The 12718-nt window shown below is 41.5% G+C and overlaps 1 protein-coding gene across 2 annotated transcripts; it reads left to right on the forward strand.

Annotated features, from left to right (window-relative positions):
* Window positions 1-11692, forward strand: LOC118817783 (alanine--tRNA ligase, cytoplasmic-like). Of its 2 annotated transcripts, XM_036584713.1 has the most exons (22): window positions 11-127; window positions 781-844; window positions 1952-2119; window positions 2323-2511; window positions 2740-2885; window positions 4265-4456; window positions 4545-4689; window positions 4789-4934; window positions 5035-5143; window positions 5447-5597; window positions 5816-5940; window positions 6234-6378; window positions 6464-6642; window positions 7241-7354; window positions 7681-7887; window positions 8027-8211; window positions 8511-8619; window positions 8822-8935; window positions 9053-9172; window positions 9280-9366; window positions 9578-9691; window positions 10791-11692. In XM_036584713.1, the coding sequence occupies exons 2-22, from the start codon at window positions 794-796 to the stop codon at window positions 10968-10970; spliced, it is 2976 nt and encodes a 991-aa protein (XP_036440606.1). In that variant the 5' UTR covers window positions 11-127; window positions 781-793; the 3' UTR covers window positions 10971-11692. The 2 variants fall into 2 exon arrangements, with proteins under 2 accessions (XP_036440607.1, XP_036440606.1); XM_036584714.1 differs by lacking the exon at window positions 781-844 and having other exon boundaries at window positions 1-127.
* The last annotated feature ends 1026 nt before the right edge of the window (window positions 11693-12718 follow it).

A 12718-nucleotide genomic window follows, 5' to 3' on the forward strand; every position in this document is an offset into this window, starting at 1 on the left:
GTCACTGTCGACTGGCCAATGGCGGTTCAGCTCGGCCTGAACCCTGCGCGAATCTTCCTTCATTGCACCGGCGTGTGGAGAGTGGAGTCTGCGTGTTGGTCTCAGAAGAGCTTTAGGATTTATTTCGGTGAGTGTCTGGTTTTATATGCGCTGCCTGTTTTTTCATGTTATTTGTCACATTTATATTGACTTTAACTTCCTCGTGGTACTGGGTGCTGAGGCCTACTGCTAAAGCTGACCTGACTGAATGACAGCTCAGCTAGCCTAGCCGGGTCTCGTGGCGCTTTGGTTAGCTAGTGTGCTAATCTGGCTAATGCAACTGACACCTTACAGCAGAATTCAGTTTTCTGAATTGTGAATGCTCAGGCATTCAGGTTTTGGAACTCGACTGTATTTGCGCCTCGGCTAATATGAAATAGCAGTTTTAACATCAGTCTGCTGTTTTAGGTCATTGTCTGATCAGGCGGTGGCGCTATCAGAGCTGGCCCCAGTGCTTAGTAACGTTACCGCGCAGTGCGCCTTGCCGGCTCCCGGTTAGTATTAAACAGTGGCAGCTCTCTACGCCTTAAAGTTTCTGAGTAGACAACGTTCAGAGTGTAATCCTGAGATCCATTATGTCTATGAAGTTAGACTGTGGCTTTGGCCCTCATGTTAACGGCATAATGAGCATCCCCAAAGTGCTGATGCATCCAAGTGAATGGCCTGACTGAATCAAAGTCACTAGCCTGTGTGTATAAATCAAGGATGATTCTTTTAAAATCTCTTTGCCTGCCCCTTTAGGAGCTGTCCATCCATGGCTCTTCATCTCGCTTTTTTCTGTGCCAAAGCATTTTCCTGCTGCCAGGTGAACCCAGTTTGTGCAGGGCTTGGTCTGAAGTGCTGGACTAAATTGTGTTTCCCGTGTTTAATTTGCTTGCTGAACTCAAGTCTTGTAAGGGCTTAAAATAGTTGTAATGCAAAGTGTCACAGTCTCGCCCTGTGTGTTGTGTGTACTGCCATGGCATGAGAGCTCTGCGACTAATATTATTGAGAATTTCATAACATCAGTAGATATTTAGTGCGGCTGCTACATAGTATGCCATGAAAAGCATTGCGTAATTTCTGCAAGGAATCTTACTCTGGTAATGCATTAAAACTTATCGCCACTTTAATTGCACATTGCAGGTGAACATCAGTGCAGATGCTCAGAGTGCATGTTGGGGAGTTCAGTGTTAGTACATTGCAAGTCCAGATAGATTTTAGTCATAGGCCATTCTGTGTCACACAGTAATGGCACTGAAAGAATGGCTCTTCTGTAGAGATGTTATCTTTCTATGAAACTGCTTATTTTGTGCAGTAGTGCTTCTATCCAGCGGTGCTTGGGGCAGGTTATGTAATCATTAGTGCTGCTAGGACTAGAGCTGTTTACCAATCAGAGCTGTCTCATGAGGAATAGTTCTTCCTGGATCATTCTCCTCCCATAAGAGATTAAATGGGTGTGTTGGAATAAATATGTTGGTTGATGGTTCCTTTAATTTTGTATAAGGTTAACCTGCTCTGACCTTAATTTATGTTCAGTGTCTGCTTACTTGCTAATATTTTGTGAAGTGACAGAAAATATACTTCTGAACAGTCAAGTGTGATCAAAGAGAAACTTTTCCTTTACTTCTCCTGGTTACTGGTTTTCCCTTTACAGGAGCATATTAACTCCAGAAAAACGGAAGAATGAGTTGTTACTTCCTGTTTCTGTCTGAGTTACTGGTTGGCGTTTCTGTCTGAATTACTGTTTGGCATTCCTGTCCATTCAAAATAGGTTTTATTTGATTGGCAGTTCAAAAGACTTACTAAGCTTGTTCTCTAACAGGCTTTTTCCTTACTGCACGCATGGCTCAATCATGTTAGGAGGTTGTGGATTTTGCTGGCAGCAATACATGAAGTATTCTTATTTTGTTTGTGTGTTTTAATTCCCTAGTCCTCTGTGAAAAGCCCAGCCAGCATGGACTCTTCACTGTCTGCAGCTCAGATCCGTGAGAAATTCATTGACTTCTTCCGTCATCATGAGCACCAGTATGTGCACTCGTCTTCCACCATTCCCATGGATGACCCCACCCTCCTCTTTACCAACGCTGGCATGAACCAGGTAAGAAGATCCTGTGACTGTCACACCCCTTACTAATGTAGCATTAATAGTCATGACATTTTTGTGCTCGATAATCACTGTAATAGCTTCTTTGTATACAAATGCTTTGCTTGTGCCTACATGCCTTTATATAAAGGAGAATGTTGTGACAGTCATATGTCTGTCTGCGGCCGGGCTCACCTAGTCTTTTTGTCCTTTTGTAGTTCAAGCCCATCTTCCTGAACACCATCGATCCGTCCCACCCCATGGCCAGACTAAAGCGTGCTGCCAACACACAGAAGTGTATCCGTGCTGGAGGAAAACACAATGACTTGGATGATGTGGGAAAAGATGTGTACCATCACACTTTCTTTGAGATGTTGGGGTCCTGGTCCTTTGGAGATTACTTTAAAGTAAGGACAAGAAACCAAGCTGGGAAGTTTTACAAGAGCTTTTGGGCATGCTAGTTTATTCGGTATCGCTTACTTAAATTAAATGTTTAAATCAGCTAATTTTTTTTATGATTAACTCCTTTCTTTCTTTCTTTTTTTCTTGCTTTAGCTCTAAAACATTATCTGGAAGTTTAGACTAAAGACCTGTTTTTGTGTATTTCTCTCTGACTCATCTCTTTCTCTCTGCAGCACCTGGCTTGTAAGATGGCTCTGGAGCTGCTTACTCAGGAGTTTGGCATCCCTATTGACCGTCTGTATGTGACTTACTTTGGAGGCCATGCTGATGCAGGCCTTGAGCCTGATCTGGAGTGCAGGCAGATCTGGTTGGACCTAGGGTGAGTGCTTAGCACAAGACCAAGGTAGATCAGAGATAACTCCTTTTAAAATACACATAGCGAATCAGACCTTGCGCGAGTAATGCCGGCGTTACACCAAACATTTTTTTTAACCTTTTTAATTCCGTGAAACCACCAGTGGTTCCAAAACGCACTTTGTCATGTTCTATACTTCATAACTTTCATATTTCGTAAGCTTAGATGGTTATGGTCATTTTAAAACTTTATAATACAAGAAGCTGAACCGTTTTTTTTCTACTGATTTTTCCACAAATCTGAGCTAATAAACTGGATCTCAGATGGTGTCTCTACAGTAATATGCTCTGTAAATTATTTTTATAAAAAAATACAGAGCATCTAAGATTTTCAGCAGTAAATTGTAAGCATATGGCAATGTGTTTATGATCATAAAACATTTTTTTGTTAATTTGATGGGAACTTTTACAAAAAAAAAACTTTACATTTATTTCATACAGTTACTGAATTCTTTGCTTTTAAAGTCTTCTAGTGTATGGTTAGCACGAGTGGTCGCCACAGAGAACACTGATAAAATGTGATAGGCTCAACAATGAGAGAGGCAATTATTTATAAGCAAATTGCAGACTTTGATCCATGCTGCACCCAGTTTTCTCCAGTGGAGCTCATTTCTGGTAGTGAGTTAACAGCTAGTGTGCTGGCAGTTGCTTGGGCAAGAAAACAAAGTTAACCAGTAAAATTCATGCTGTTCGCCGTTTTGTTCCACAAACGCTATTGTTCTAATGCTATAATAATAATAATAATAATAATAATAATAAAAAAATAATAATGATGTCTAATAAATGTTCTAATTCTGTGCTTTTTGCAGAGATGAAAATGTTGCTTTCATTGTCATAAATATTTTTGCTGTAGAGAGCTGTTTTTCTCCAGTACCTCAGTTTTTACTGTCCCTGATTCATCCCAAGGCTGCAAGGGAGTATAGCTTTCAAAATCAGTGGAGAAAAAAAACCAAATATTTATTATAAAGTATTATTCTAGTCTTGTTTGCTCGCCAGCTCCTTCTAGTTTAAAAATGTATTAGCAGTGCTGCCTACAGGATCTCACTTGTAGTTTAACAGTAACAGTTGTTTGAAGATCTTGCTTGTAGTTAAGTGAGGTGTATGCACTTCGAAGCAGTGCAGTTTTACTTCTCCTCACATGTATTTAACAAGGACTGATGCCTAGTTTTCATTTATGTAACATTCATAGATGGAAGCATGACTGGATATGGTGATGCAACTAAAATGATAGTCAGTCTGTCTGTCTGCCTTTTTTTTCTTGGGAAAGCATTGTGTGTTACTTTTAAGGACATTTTATTTCTGTGGAGTGTTTGTCTGACCTGTGTTGCACTGAATGTGTACCAGGATGGAGGAGAGTCGCATCTTGCCCGGCAGTATGAAGGACAATTTCTGGGAAATGGGTGACACAGGTCCCTGTGGGCCCTGCAGTGAGATCCATTATGACCGCATTGGAGGGAGAGACGCTGCCCACCTCGTCAACATGGACGACCCCAACGTGCTGGAGATTTGGAACCTTGTGTTTATCCAGTTTAACAGGTAGAATAATTGCACAATAGCTAAGTTCAGCCCTTACACTTATATACAAACTCATACAATTTATAACCCTTGTGACTGTCTTCTGTAGAGAGTCTGAGACAGAGCTGAAGCCTCTCCCAAAGAAGAGCATTGACACAGGCATGGGTTTAGAGCGCCTGGTGTCCGTCCTGCAGAACAAGATGTCCAACTATGACACAGACCTCTTCATCCCTTACTTTGAAGCCATTAAGAAGGTATAAATGCATCTATAGGACCTTTGTGTAGATTGCTTTTTTTGTTTTGTTTTGTTTTTTTTTGGTACCTTAATAAATGCTTTTGGTTTGGGCTTCCAGGGCACAGGAGCCAGGCCCTACACTGGTAAAGTTGGTGCTGAAGACACAGATGGCATTGATATGGCATATCGTGTCCTGGCTGACCATGCCCGCACCATCACTATTGCTCTGTCAGACGGGGGTAGACCTGACAACACAGGGAGAGGGTGAGATAATGGCTTTACCTTCCTTCTTTGTATTTGTATATACATATTGAAGGAGTTGTGTTTGTTTTGTAACACTTATTCTGTGCATATGTGTGTGTAGTTATGTGCTGAGGAGGATCCTGCGGCGTGCTGTACGCTACTCTCATGAGAAGCTGGGTGCTCAGAAGGGCTTCTTTGCTACTCTGGTGGATGTGGTGGTGGAGTCTCTGGTGAGAATGCCTCTGAAGCGCCTTTTCCCCACCCTGCTCCCCTCCTTAAACTGCATTAATTTTAAAGGATAAATAGTATGCAGCTGTTTAGTCTTAAATACATTGTTTTATTAGATATGACTGTAGGTTTTGGATCAGTATTGATAGTGTTGTTAGTCATATTATAGTTAATGTGGTACCGTTTAAATTTGATTCCTGAGTTTATTAATTTACTATTTTTTTCCATCCATTCATTCATTTATTCATATATTTGCTCATCAAGTTGTTTTCTGAAATACCTGATTATTTCTTCTCTGTCTTTAGGGCAATGCTTTCCCAGAGCTGAGGAAAGACCCTGACATGGTGAAGGATATCATAAATGAAGAGGAGGCGCAGTTCCTGAAGACACTCAGCAGAGGGCGACGCATCCTGGACCGCAAAATCCAGAGCCTTGGGGACAGCAAAACTATTCCAGGTTAGTTTCTTTAATCTCCCTTTATTGAGATCACTTGACCTTTGTGGATTTTTTATCTGCTTAGTAAAATGATGCAAGTGTTTGACACAACGTTCTGTCCAGTTATGCATCTGCAGTCTTGAAATTTGTGCTAAATTAGGCAGAGACAAATAAGGAGCTTTATTTATGTGACATTGACATGTATTTTACTGCTAATACTCCTGTTTCCTTCAATGCAGGGGACACAGCCTGGCTGTTGTATGACACCTACGGCTTCCCTCTGGACCTGACTGCCCTCATTGCAGAGGAGAGGGGCATGGGAGTGGACATGGCTGCATTTGAGGAAGAAAAGAAGGCTGCTCAGGTTGGAAAGCTAGAGCAGATGGTTTATATGGCAAAACTTGTGCATAGACCAGCATGTCCAGTTTCATAATCATTTCCTTATCTCTTTTGTGCAGTTTCAGTTTGCATTTTCCAGTACATGATAACAAGCGATTAACTTTTCTAAACACAAATCAGTTCTAGTAGAAATGATTGAGAAAAAAATCTGAGTGGGTTTTTACATCCTATCATTAAAACATAACTAGACTTACTTAACTGCTTAGTAAGCATGTTATACAGGATCTAAAAGGGCCTCATTCTTCTTTATGCTCCCAGCTGAAGTCCCAAGGCAAAGGCTCTGGAGATGAAGACCACATCATGCTTGACATCTACGCCATCGAGGAGCTGAGGAACAAGGGTGTCCCTGCCACTGATGACAGCCCAAAATACCGCTACACCTCAGACGACAACGGTGACTACGGTAGGTCAAACTAAACACCAGTTTGTACAACATTTGTGTTTATGGGTGTATATTGTTTTTGAGTATGTTTGTGCCCCCCCTGCAGTGTTTGAGCCAGCAGTTGCCACAGTACTGGCCTTGAGGCGAGAGCGCACATTTGTGGATGAAGTGACCATGGGGCAGGAGTGCGGTGTGCTGCTAGATCAGACCTCTTTCTACGCTGAACAGGGAGGACAGACCTTTGACGAGGGCTACCTGCTCCGAGAGAATGACTCCACAGAGGACGTAAGGAGACACCCAGAGGGTTGTTAGTAAAAAGGGAGAAAGAAAAATTGGTTGTAGCTTTGTCACACTTATTATATAAATCACCTAATCACAATTTTTTAAGCTGACTGCATTAATTTTTTCACAGTTGTTAAATTTCACAATAATTTGCTGCAACAGACAAAATGTGAATTGTGTGTGTTGCGTGGCGGCAAAGAAATGCAAATAAAAGAAAGTAGTAAATGCAGTCATTGAGACATATGGCTTTAGCGTGGAAGCTGTCAGAATGAGGTTTTTTTTTTTTGGGCTTATATTTTCATTCTCATGAACAACTTGTATCTTTGCTTAACTTTACACACATTTCTGTGTAACTGTAGATTGTGCGCATAGTATTGATTCAATACTATAACCAGTGTGTGCTACCAAATAAAGTGGCTAATTTGACCAACTAAGGCTTGTAGCTTAGTAGTTAAAAACAATGAACAAGAAAAGACAAACATCAGTCGCAATTATGAAGATTGATCGTCAGCTAAAATTTCATGATCGTGACAACCTTAAGTGGTTGTCTTTGAAACGTACATATGTTAAGTATTTTTATTGTGTGCTTACTGTATTGCAGAGGATGGAGTTCACCGTGAAGAACACCCAGGTTCGTGGAGGCTATGTGCTGCATGTTGGAACAGTGTATGGCACCCTGAAGGTTGGAGACCGCCTCACTCTGCATATTGATGAGGTAAGAGAAGAACAGTATGCGCAAGTTTTGTGATAGAATATAAATAGATATAAATCCTCTCTCACTATTTAATATTTTAAAATCATTATTACCTACAATATTTAGCTCATTGATATTTATTGAAATAGCCTTGAATATTGCCTTAGCTAAACAGTATTAGGTTCTTCTGATTTGAATTTGTAAATTAGAAGAGCCTGCTGGTATCATTACATAAAAATTGTGTGAAATCCTGAACCAAGTTCTAGTTTTAATATACATTCTCTCATAAAGTTCTTCTCTTGGGAAGTATGAAGTAAGCCTCTCTTCCTCCTCTTGTGCTCTATTAGGCTCGCCGGAGACCCATTATGAGTAACCACACAGCCACACACATACTGAATTTTGCCCTGAGGGGAGTCCTGGGGGAGGCAGATCAGCGTGGCTCTCTTGTTGCTCCAGACCGCTTGCGCTTTGACTTCACTGCTAAAGGAGCCATGAGCACACAGGAAGTGCGCCGCACAGAGGAGATTGCCTGCGCCATGATCACAGATGCCAAAGTAACTAAACAGGCTGTCCTATTTTAGTTTCATTTGTACCACGTTTGTATTTGTGTTTAATAACTTCGGAAACCGAACATGTCTGTGGTTTTGACATGATAAATTTATGATTCTGACTGACCTTGTGATCCCTCTTCAGCAAGTCTATGCGATGGAGGCCCCCCTTGCTGCTGCAAAGGCCATCCAGGGACTTCGTGCTGTGTTTGATGAGACGTACCCAGACCCTGTGAGAGTTGTTTCCATTGGTGTCCCTGTTGAGGAGCTGCTGGCTGACCCCAACAGCCCTGCAGGTTCCCTCACCTCCATTGAGTTCTGTGGTGGAACGTAAGTTCTGCCTAACATTTTATCAGTTATGTAAGCTTTATGGAGATCTTACTGAGCCTCATATTGTGTCAAGTCTGTACTTAACTTGCCATAAACCAGCGAGTCAACAAATTTCTTTAAGAACTTTGTGTAACAGGCAGAGGGGTTTCCATATCTGTTACAAGGTGTTGTCATAGGACTGCATGACTAACTCAGGCCAGAAATGGGTCACACCTACCTGCTAATGACACTGTTCAATGGTGGTGTGGGGATGTTTTGGTAAGCAGAGGGCAAAGCTTGACCCATGCTTGTTATCTCAGGCACCTGCAGAACTCGAGTCATGCCGCCCCGTTTGTGATTGTGTCAGAGGAGGCCATTGCAAAGGGAATTAGGCGGATTGTGGCTGTGACTGGAGCAGAGGCTCAGAAGGTGATCAGCTCACACACGTTTGTTTTTTCGGTTGGGTTTGTATTGTCCTTAAAGACCACAATGATGCACACACCACAGATATCTAAGTATAAGATGTAATAATGATCATTAAATTCAATGTAAAAAAGATTCAGTCTGAAAGAGGCTTTTGTAGTAACAGTTGTTTTGTGTGGGTGATGGTGACTAATGTGTGTTTTAACAGGCTCAGAGGAAAGCTGATGCCCTGAGGCAAGCCCTGTCTGCCATGGGTGAGAAAGTGAAGGCTCAGACCGCCCCCAATAAAGACATCCAGAAGGAAATAGCTGACCTGACCGAGGTGATCCTCACAGTTAACTCGAGTCTTTCTAGCTCTTCCCCACAAGACTAGATTTCATGCAGTTTGTTGTCTTCTTTTTTTAAAAATGTTAACATCTTTGTTTGTGTTTTATTCCAGACGTTGGGCACTGTGGTTATCTCACAGTGGCAGAAGGATGAGATGAGAGAGTCTCTGAAAGGCTTGAAGAAGATCATGGATGACCTAGATCGTGCCAGTAAAGCTGATGTGCAGAAGAGGGTAAGAGCCAAATGGATGAGAATAATGATGGAGAATTTCGATTTTGCTTTCAGATAAAAGAGGATAATGAAAATTCTTTCGGTCAAACTGTTTTTGCTTTACTCTAGGTTCTTGAAAAGACGAAAGAGATAATTGAGAGCAGCCCCAACCAACCTCTTCTCGTCATGGAGATGGAGAGTGGCGCTTCCGCTAAGGTACCAGTCTTGCCCATGTGCTTACAGCTGCAATGGTAATCTAATCATACTAGAATCTTTAGGTTGCGTGTGGAACAAATGTTATACATAGCTTATGATTTACTACCTGAACAAACAGTGGCAAACAGAAAAAATGCTGTTAGGTTGGTGTATTCTGAATAGAATGTTTTTATTGGGCTGGGAATTGTTACCCCGTTCCTTTGTGTTTCAGGCTCTAAATGAATCTCTGAAGCTCTTGAAGACTCAGTCCCCTCAGACCGCTGCCATGCTCTTCACTGTCGACAATGATGCTGGCAAGATCATCTGCCTCTGCCAAGTGCCCCAGGTAAACTCTGCTGCTTCACAATGAGTCACAAGTCTTATTCACAGTGAATATAATGGTTTAAGTCAGATGGGATTAGTTTTATATGAGGAGGAGGGGTAATGTAATTACTACCAGTTTTTCTCAGTGATCTTTGTACAAATTGCCCTATCTGAAGTGTACAACTCAGAACATTAAAACATGTAAATCAACAAGAAAAAAAGTACGGATGTTGACTTGCTCAAGCTGATGACACACTGCATTCAGTGACATGAGTTGATGATTAGGCTAAATAAAATTTAGATTAAATTTAATGTTTGGACATGTTTTGTTCATGTGAGCAGCTGCAGATATTGCATATGGAACATTGGTGTTATGGCAATGCGTAAATCGAACAGACCAGTGTTCGCTAACCCTGGTCCTGGAGATCTACCTTTCTCCAAAGATAAGTTCTGACCACCATCTGCAACACCTGCTCCAGCTAATTAACTTCTTCAGTAATCTTTGATTGGCTGTATCGGATGCATTAGTGTAAGGCAAGTGGGGAGTGGCTTATTAGATGCAGGTTGGAAGTAAGAAGAGGAGGATTGATGACCACTTGAGTAGATACTCTCATCTTTAATTTATGCCCTGGAGCAGGCATGCAAAACTGGGGACCTTCTTGGTCAAAGTGCTGCGGATATTAGCATTTGCCCTCATCTGGCACTCTGAATTCAGTTTATGAAGGCCTTGCTGATTAGCTGATGAGCTGAATCAGGTGTATTTAATGATGCAGTGTGCTTAAGTCTGCAGTGTTTTGGCCTGTGAGTACTGGAGCTTACACATGTGCGTTGGAGTAAGATTATCCCTCCTTACCCCAAACTAATCCCATCCCAATAGTACTTCAGACTGTAATGTAACTATGTGATGATGGAGTTCATCTAGCGAAAGCACTGTTGTAGTATCAGGCCCACAAATAAAATTATTAAGCCTCCATATGCTGTCAGAACATTACTAACAGGTATACAGGCTTTTATTAACCATTGTGCTTTTTGCCCTCAGCATTTTCTGAAAAACTCAGTGTGGCAGAATTTTGGTCCGTGTTTTAAATAATTTCATTTGTTGCATTTCCCTGTCTGTGCAGGAGGTTGCAAATCGGGGCCTGAAGGCCAGCGAGTGGGTGCAAGAAGTGTGTCCACTGCTGGATGGAAAAGGAGGAGGCAAAGACATGTCTGCTCAGGCTACAGGCAGGAACACACACTGCATACAGGAGGCACTACAGTTGGCAAACGAGTTCGCTCGTCTCAAACTCGGTGAGAACTAGGAAGACAAGACTTCAGTGTGGGGGGTGCTCAGCTCTGATGTTGTTGAACTGCCTCTGATCTGACTGGAGTGATCCAGCGCTGCCTGCTGAAACTTAAACTGGACATTCCAGACAGAAGGTTGTAGATATGTCTCATTTATCATTGTGATTAGGAAGGGAAGCTCTGGGCACCTCTCTATGTGCAAGGGAAGTACGAATGAGCGCAAGATGCTAGCTTGCAGCTTGATCTGTTACACCGTCCAGTCAGCTCTCTTGTAGTTTCAAATGCACAAAAAGAGTCTGATTGGCCAGTTATGTATTGATTGACTGTATGTCAATCAGTGTTAAGCCCACCTGACCTTTTTGTCCACCCCTCCAAATTTCTCATATAAATGTATAAAAACCATAGTCTGTCTTTGTGCCATTAGACAAACAGTGTCATTAATTTCTGTGAGGTTTAGTCTTATCTGATACTGGAGAGCTGTTATAATGGTTCAGTTGGTTCAGTTTAGAATCAAAACTAATCTACCACATGTCATACCATACCTTCTCTTGGGAATGAGCCATCTTTCATTCATAAAAAATATTAACACATAAATAATGAATTAAATAGATGAGCAACTCACTAATGTTTGTTATCCTGTGGAATGACATTTGTTCACATTTGTCATGATTGCGAAAGGTCTTGCTGCAACTATAAAAAAGAGATTTTGCGAACTGGAATAAAAGGGAAATGTCAGTTACTGTCCTGTTGCTTTGTAGCAGCACCTTGCATGTGTTTCTGAAGCTGCCTCACATCTGCTCTAGTATTCACAAAAAAAAATAAAGCCTAAATAAAGAAACATTCAGTTAAGATTGGCACACATGCTATGTATCACAAAAAAGACTTGACTTCTTTTAAATTTGCGTTTATTTCTTACAATAGCATAAGATAAAAACAGTCCATAATTACACATACAGATTGAGGTTGGAAAAGGAAGGAAAGAGAGCACTGACCCAATGATGGCCAACTACACCACTAACAAGGAGGAGTTCTGTTAAGAAGCGCAGTAAAATACCGGGAGGATATGTACAGTCGGTGTTGTCGGTGGATTACTGGTTCGTGTGTGGGGCCCTACAGCTGAAGGAGAAGCCCCTGTGTGGCAAATGTGTGGATGATTCAAATCAGTCCAGTACAAGCATTAGCAGGTCAGAGCCTTTCACTTCGGTTGAATCACAATGATCCATAAGAGAAAGTGTCACAGATAACATTAGCCTTCCAGACTATCTGCATTCTAACACTGCAAAACTATCAGTGAAAGGAAAGGAGACTCCCTTTGTTCTGTCTGAAGGAGTCAGGCACAGATTTGTGGGCCTTTGATGTGAAGAATATGGTGTATATATGAAGATATAAAATGCAGAGCCGGTGAGAGTGAATGCTCAAAGACAGGTATACTGGCTCTTGTTTTCAGTGTGCTATAGGTGAGAGAGTCTGTGTTACAGTCATGTCACCGCATCAAAAGTATCTAGGAACAGCTGGCGAGTAATCACTGTTTTCACTGATTACTGTTCCCTTCCAAAATATGCATATTCTGATCCTGGTCTGATCCAATTCTGTTCCTTTAGGGATGATAAAGTAATAAAAAAAAAAAAACTTTTCAGTATTGACCATGGTTTTGGATTAGCATGTGGCCCATAGGACCCAGATGAAGATGACTTTTTCTTTAAAAAATCTGACCAAAAATTCAGGAATACCAAAGCAAAAATGTTTGCTGATGGGACTCTTTGGT

The sequence above is a fragment of the Colossoma macropomum genome, unplaced genomic scaffold, assembly GCF_904425465.1.
Source record: "Colossoma macropomum unplaced genomic scaffold, Colossoma_macropomum, whole genome shotgun sequence".
NCBI classification, from domain to species: Eukaryota; Metazoa; Chordata; class Actinopteri; order Characiformes; family Serrasalmidae; genus Colossoma; species Colossoma macropomum.

What these genes read in the sequence shown, in the direction of transcription:
- LOC118817783 (XM_036584713.1), top strand. Translation starts at nt 794, where the DNA reads ATGGCTCTTCATCTCGCTTTTTTCTGTGCCAAAGCATTTTCCTGCTGC. An exon ending in CCAACGCTGGCATGAACCAG is followed by an intron (nt 2,120 to 2,322) that starts GTAAGAAGATCC and finishes GTCCTTTTGTAG; the next exon opens with TTCAAGCCCATCTTCCTGAA. An exon ending in CAGATCTGGTTGGACCTAGG is followed by an intron (nt 2,886 to 4,264) that starts GTGAGTGCTTAG and finishes AATGTGTACCAG; the next exon opens with GATGGAGGAGAGTCGCATCT.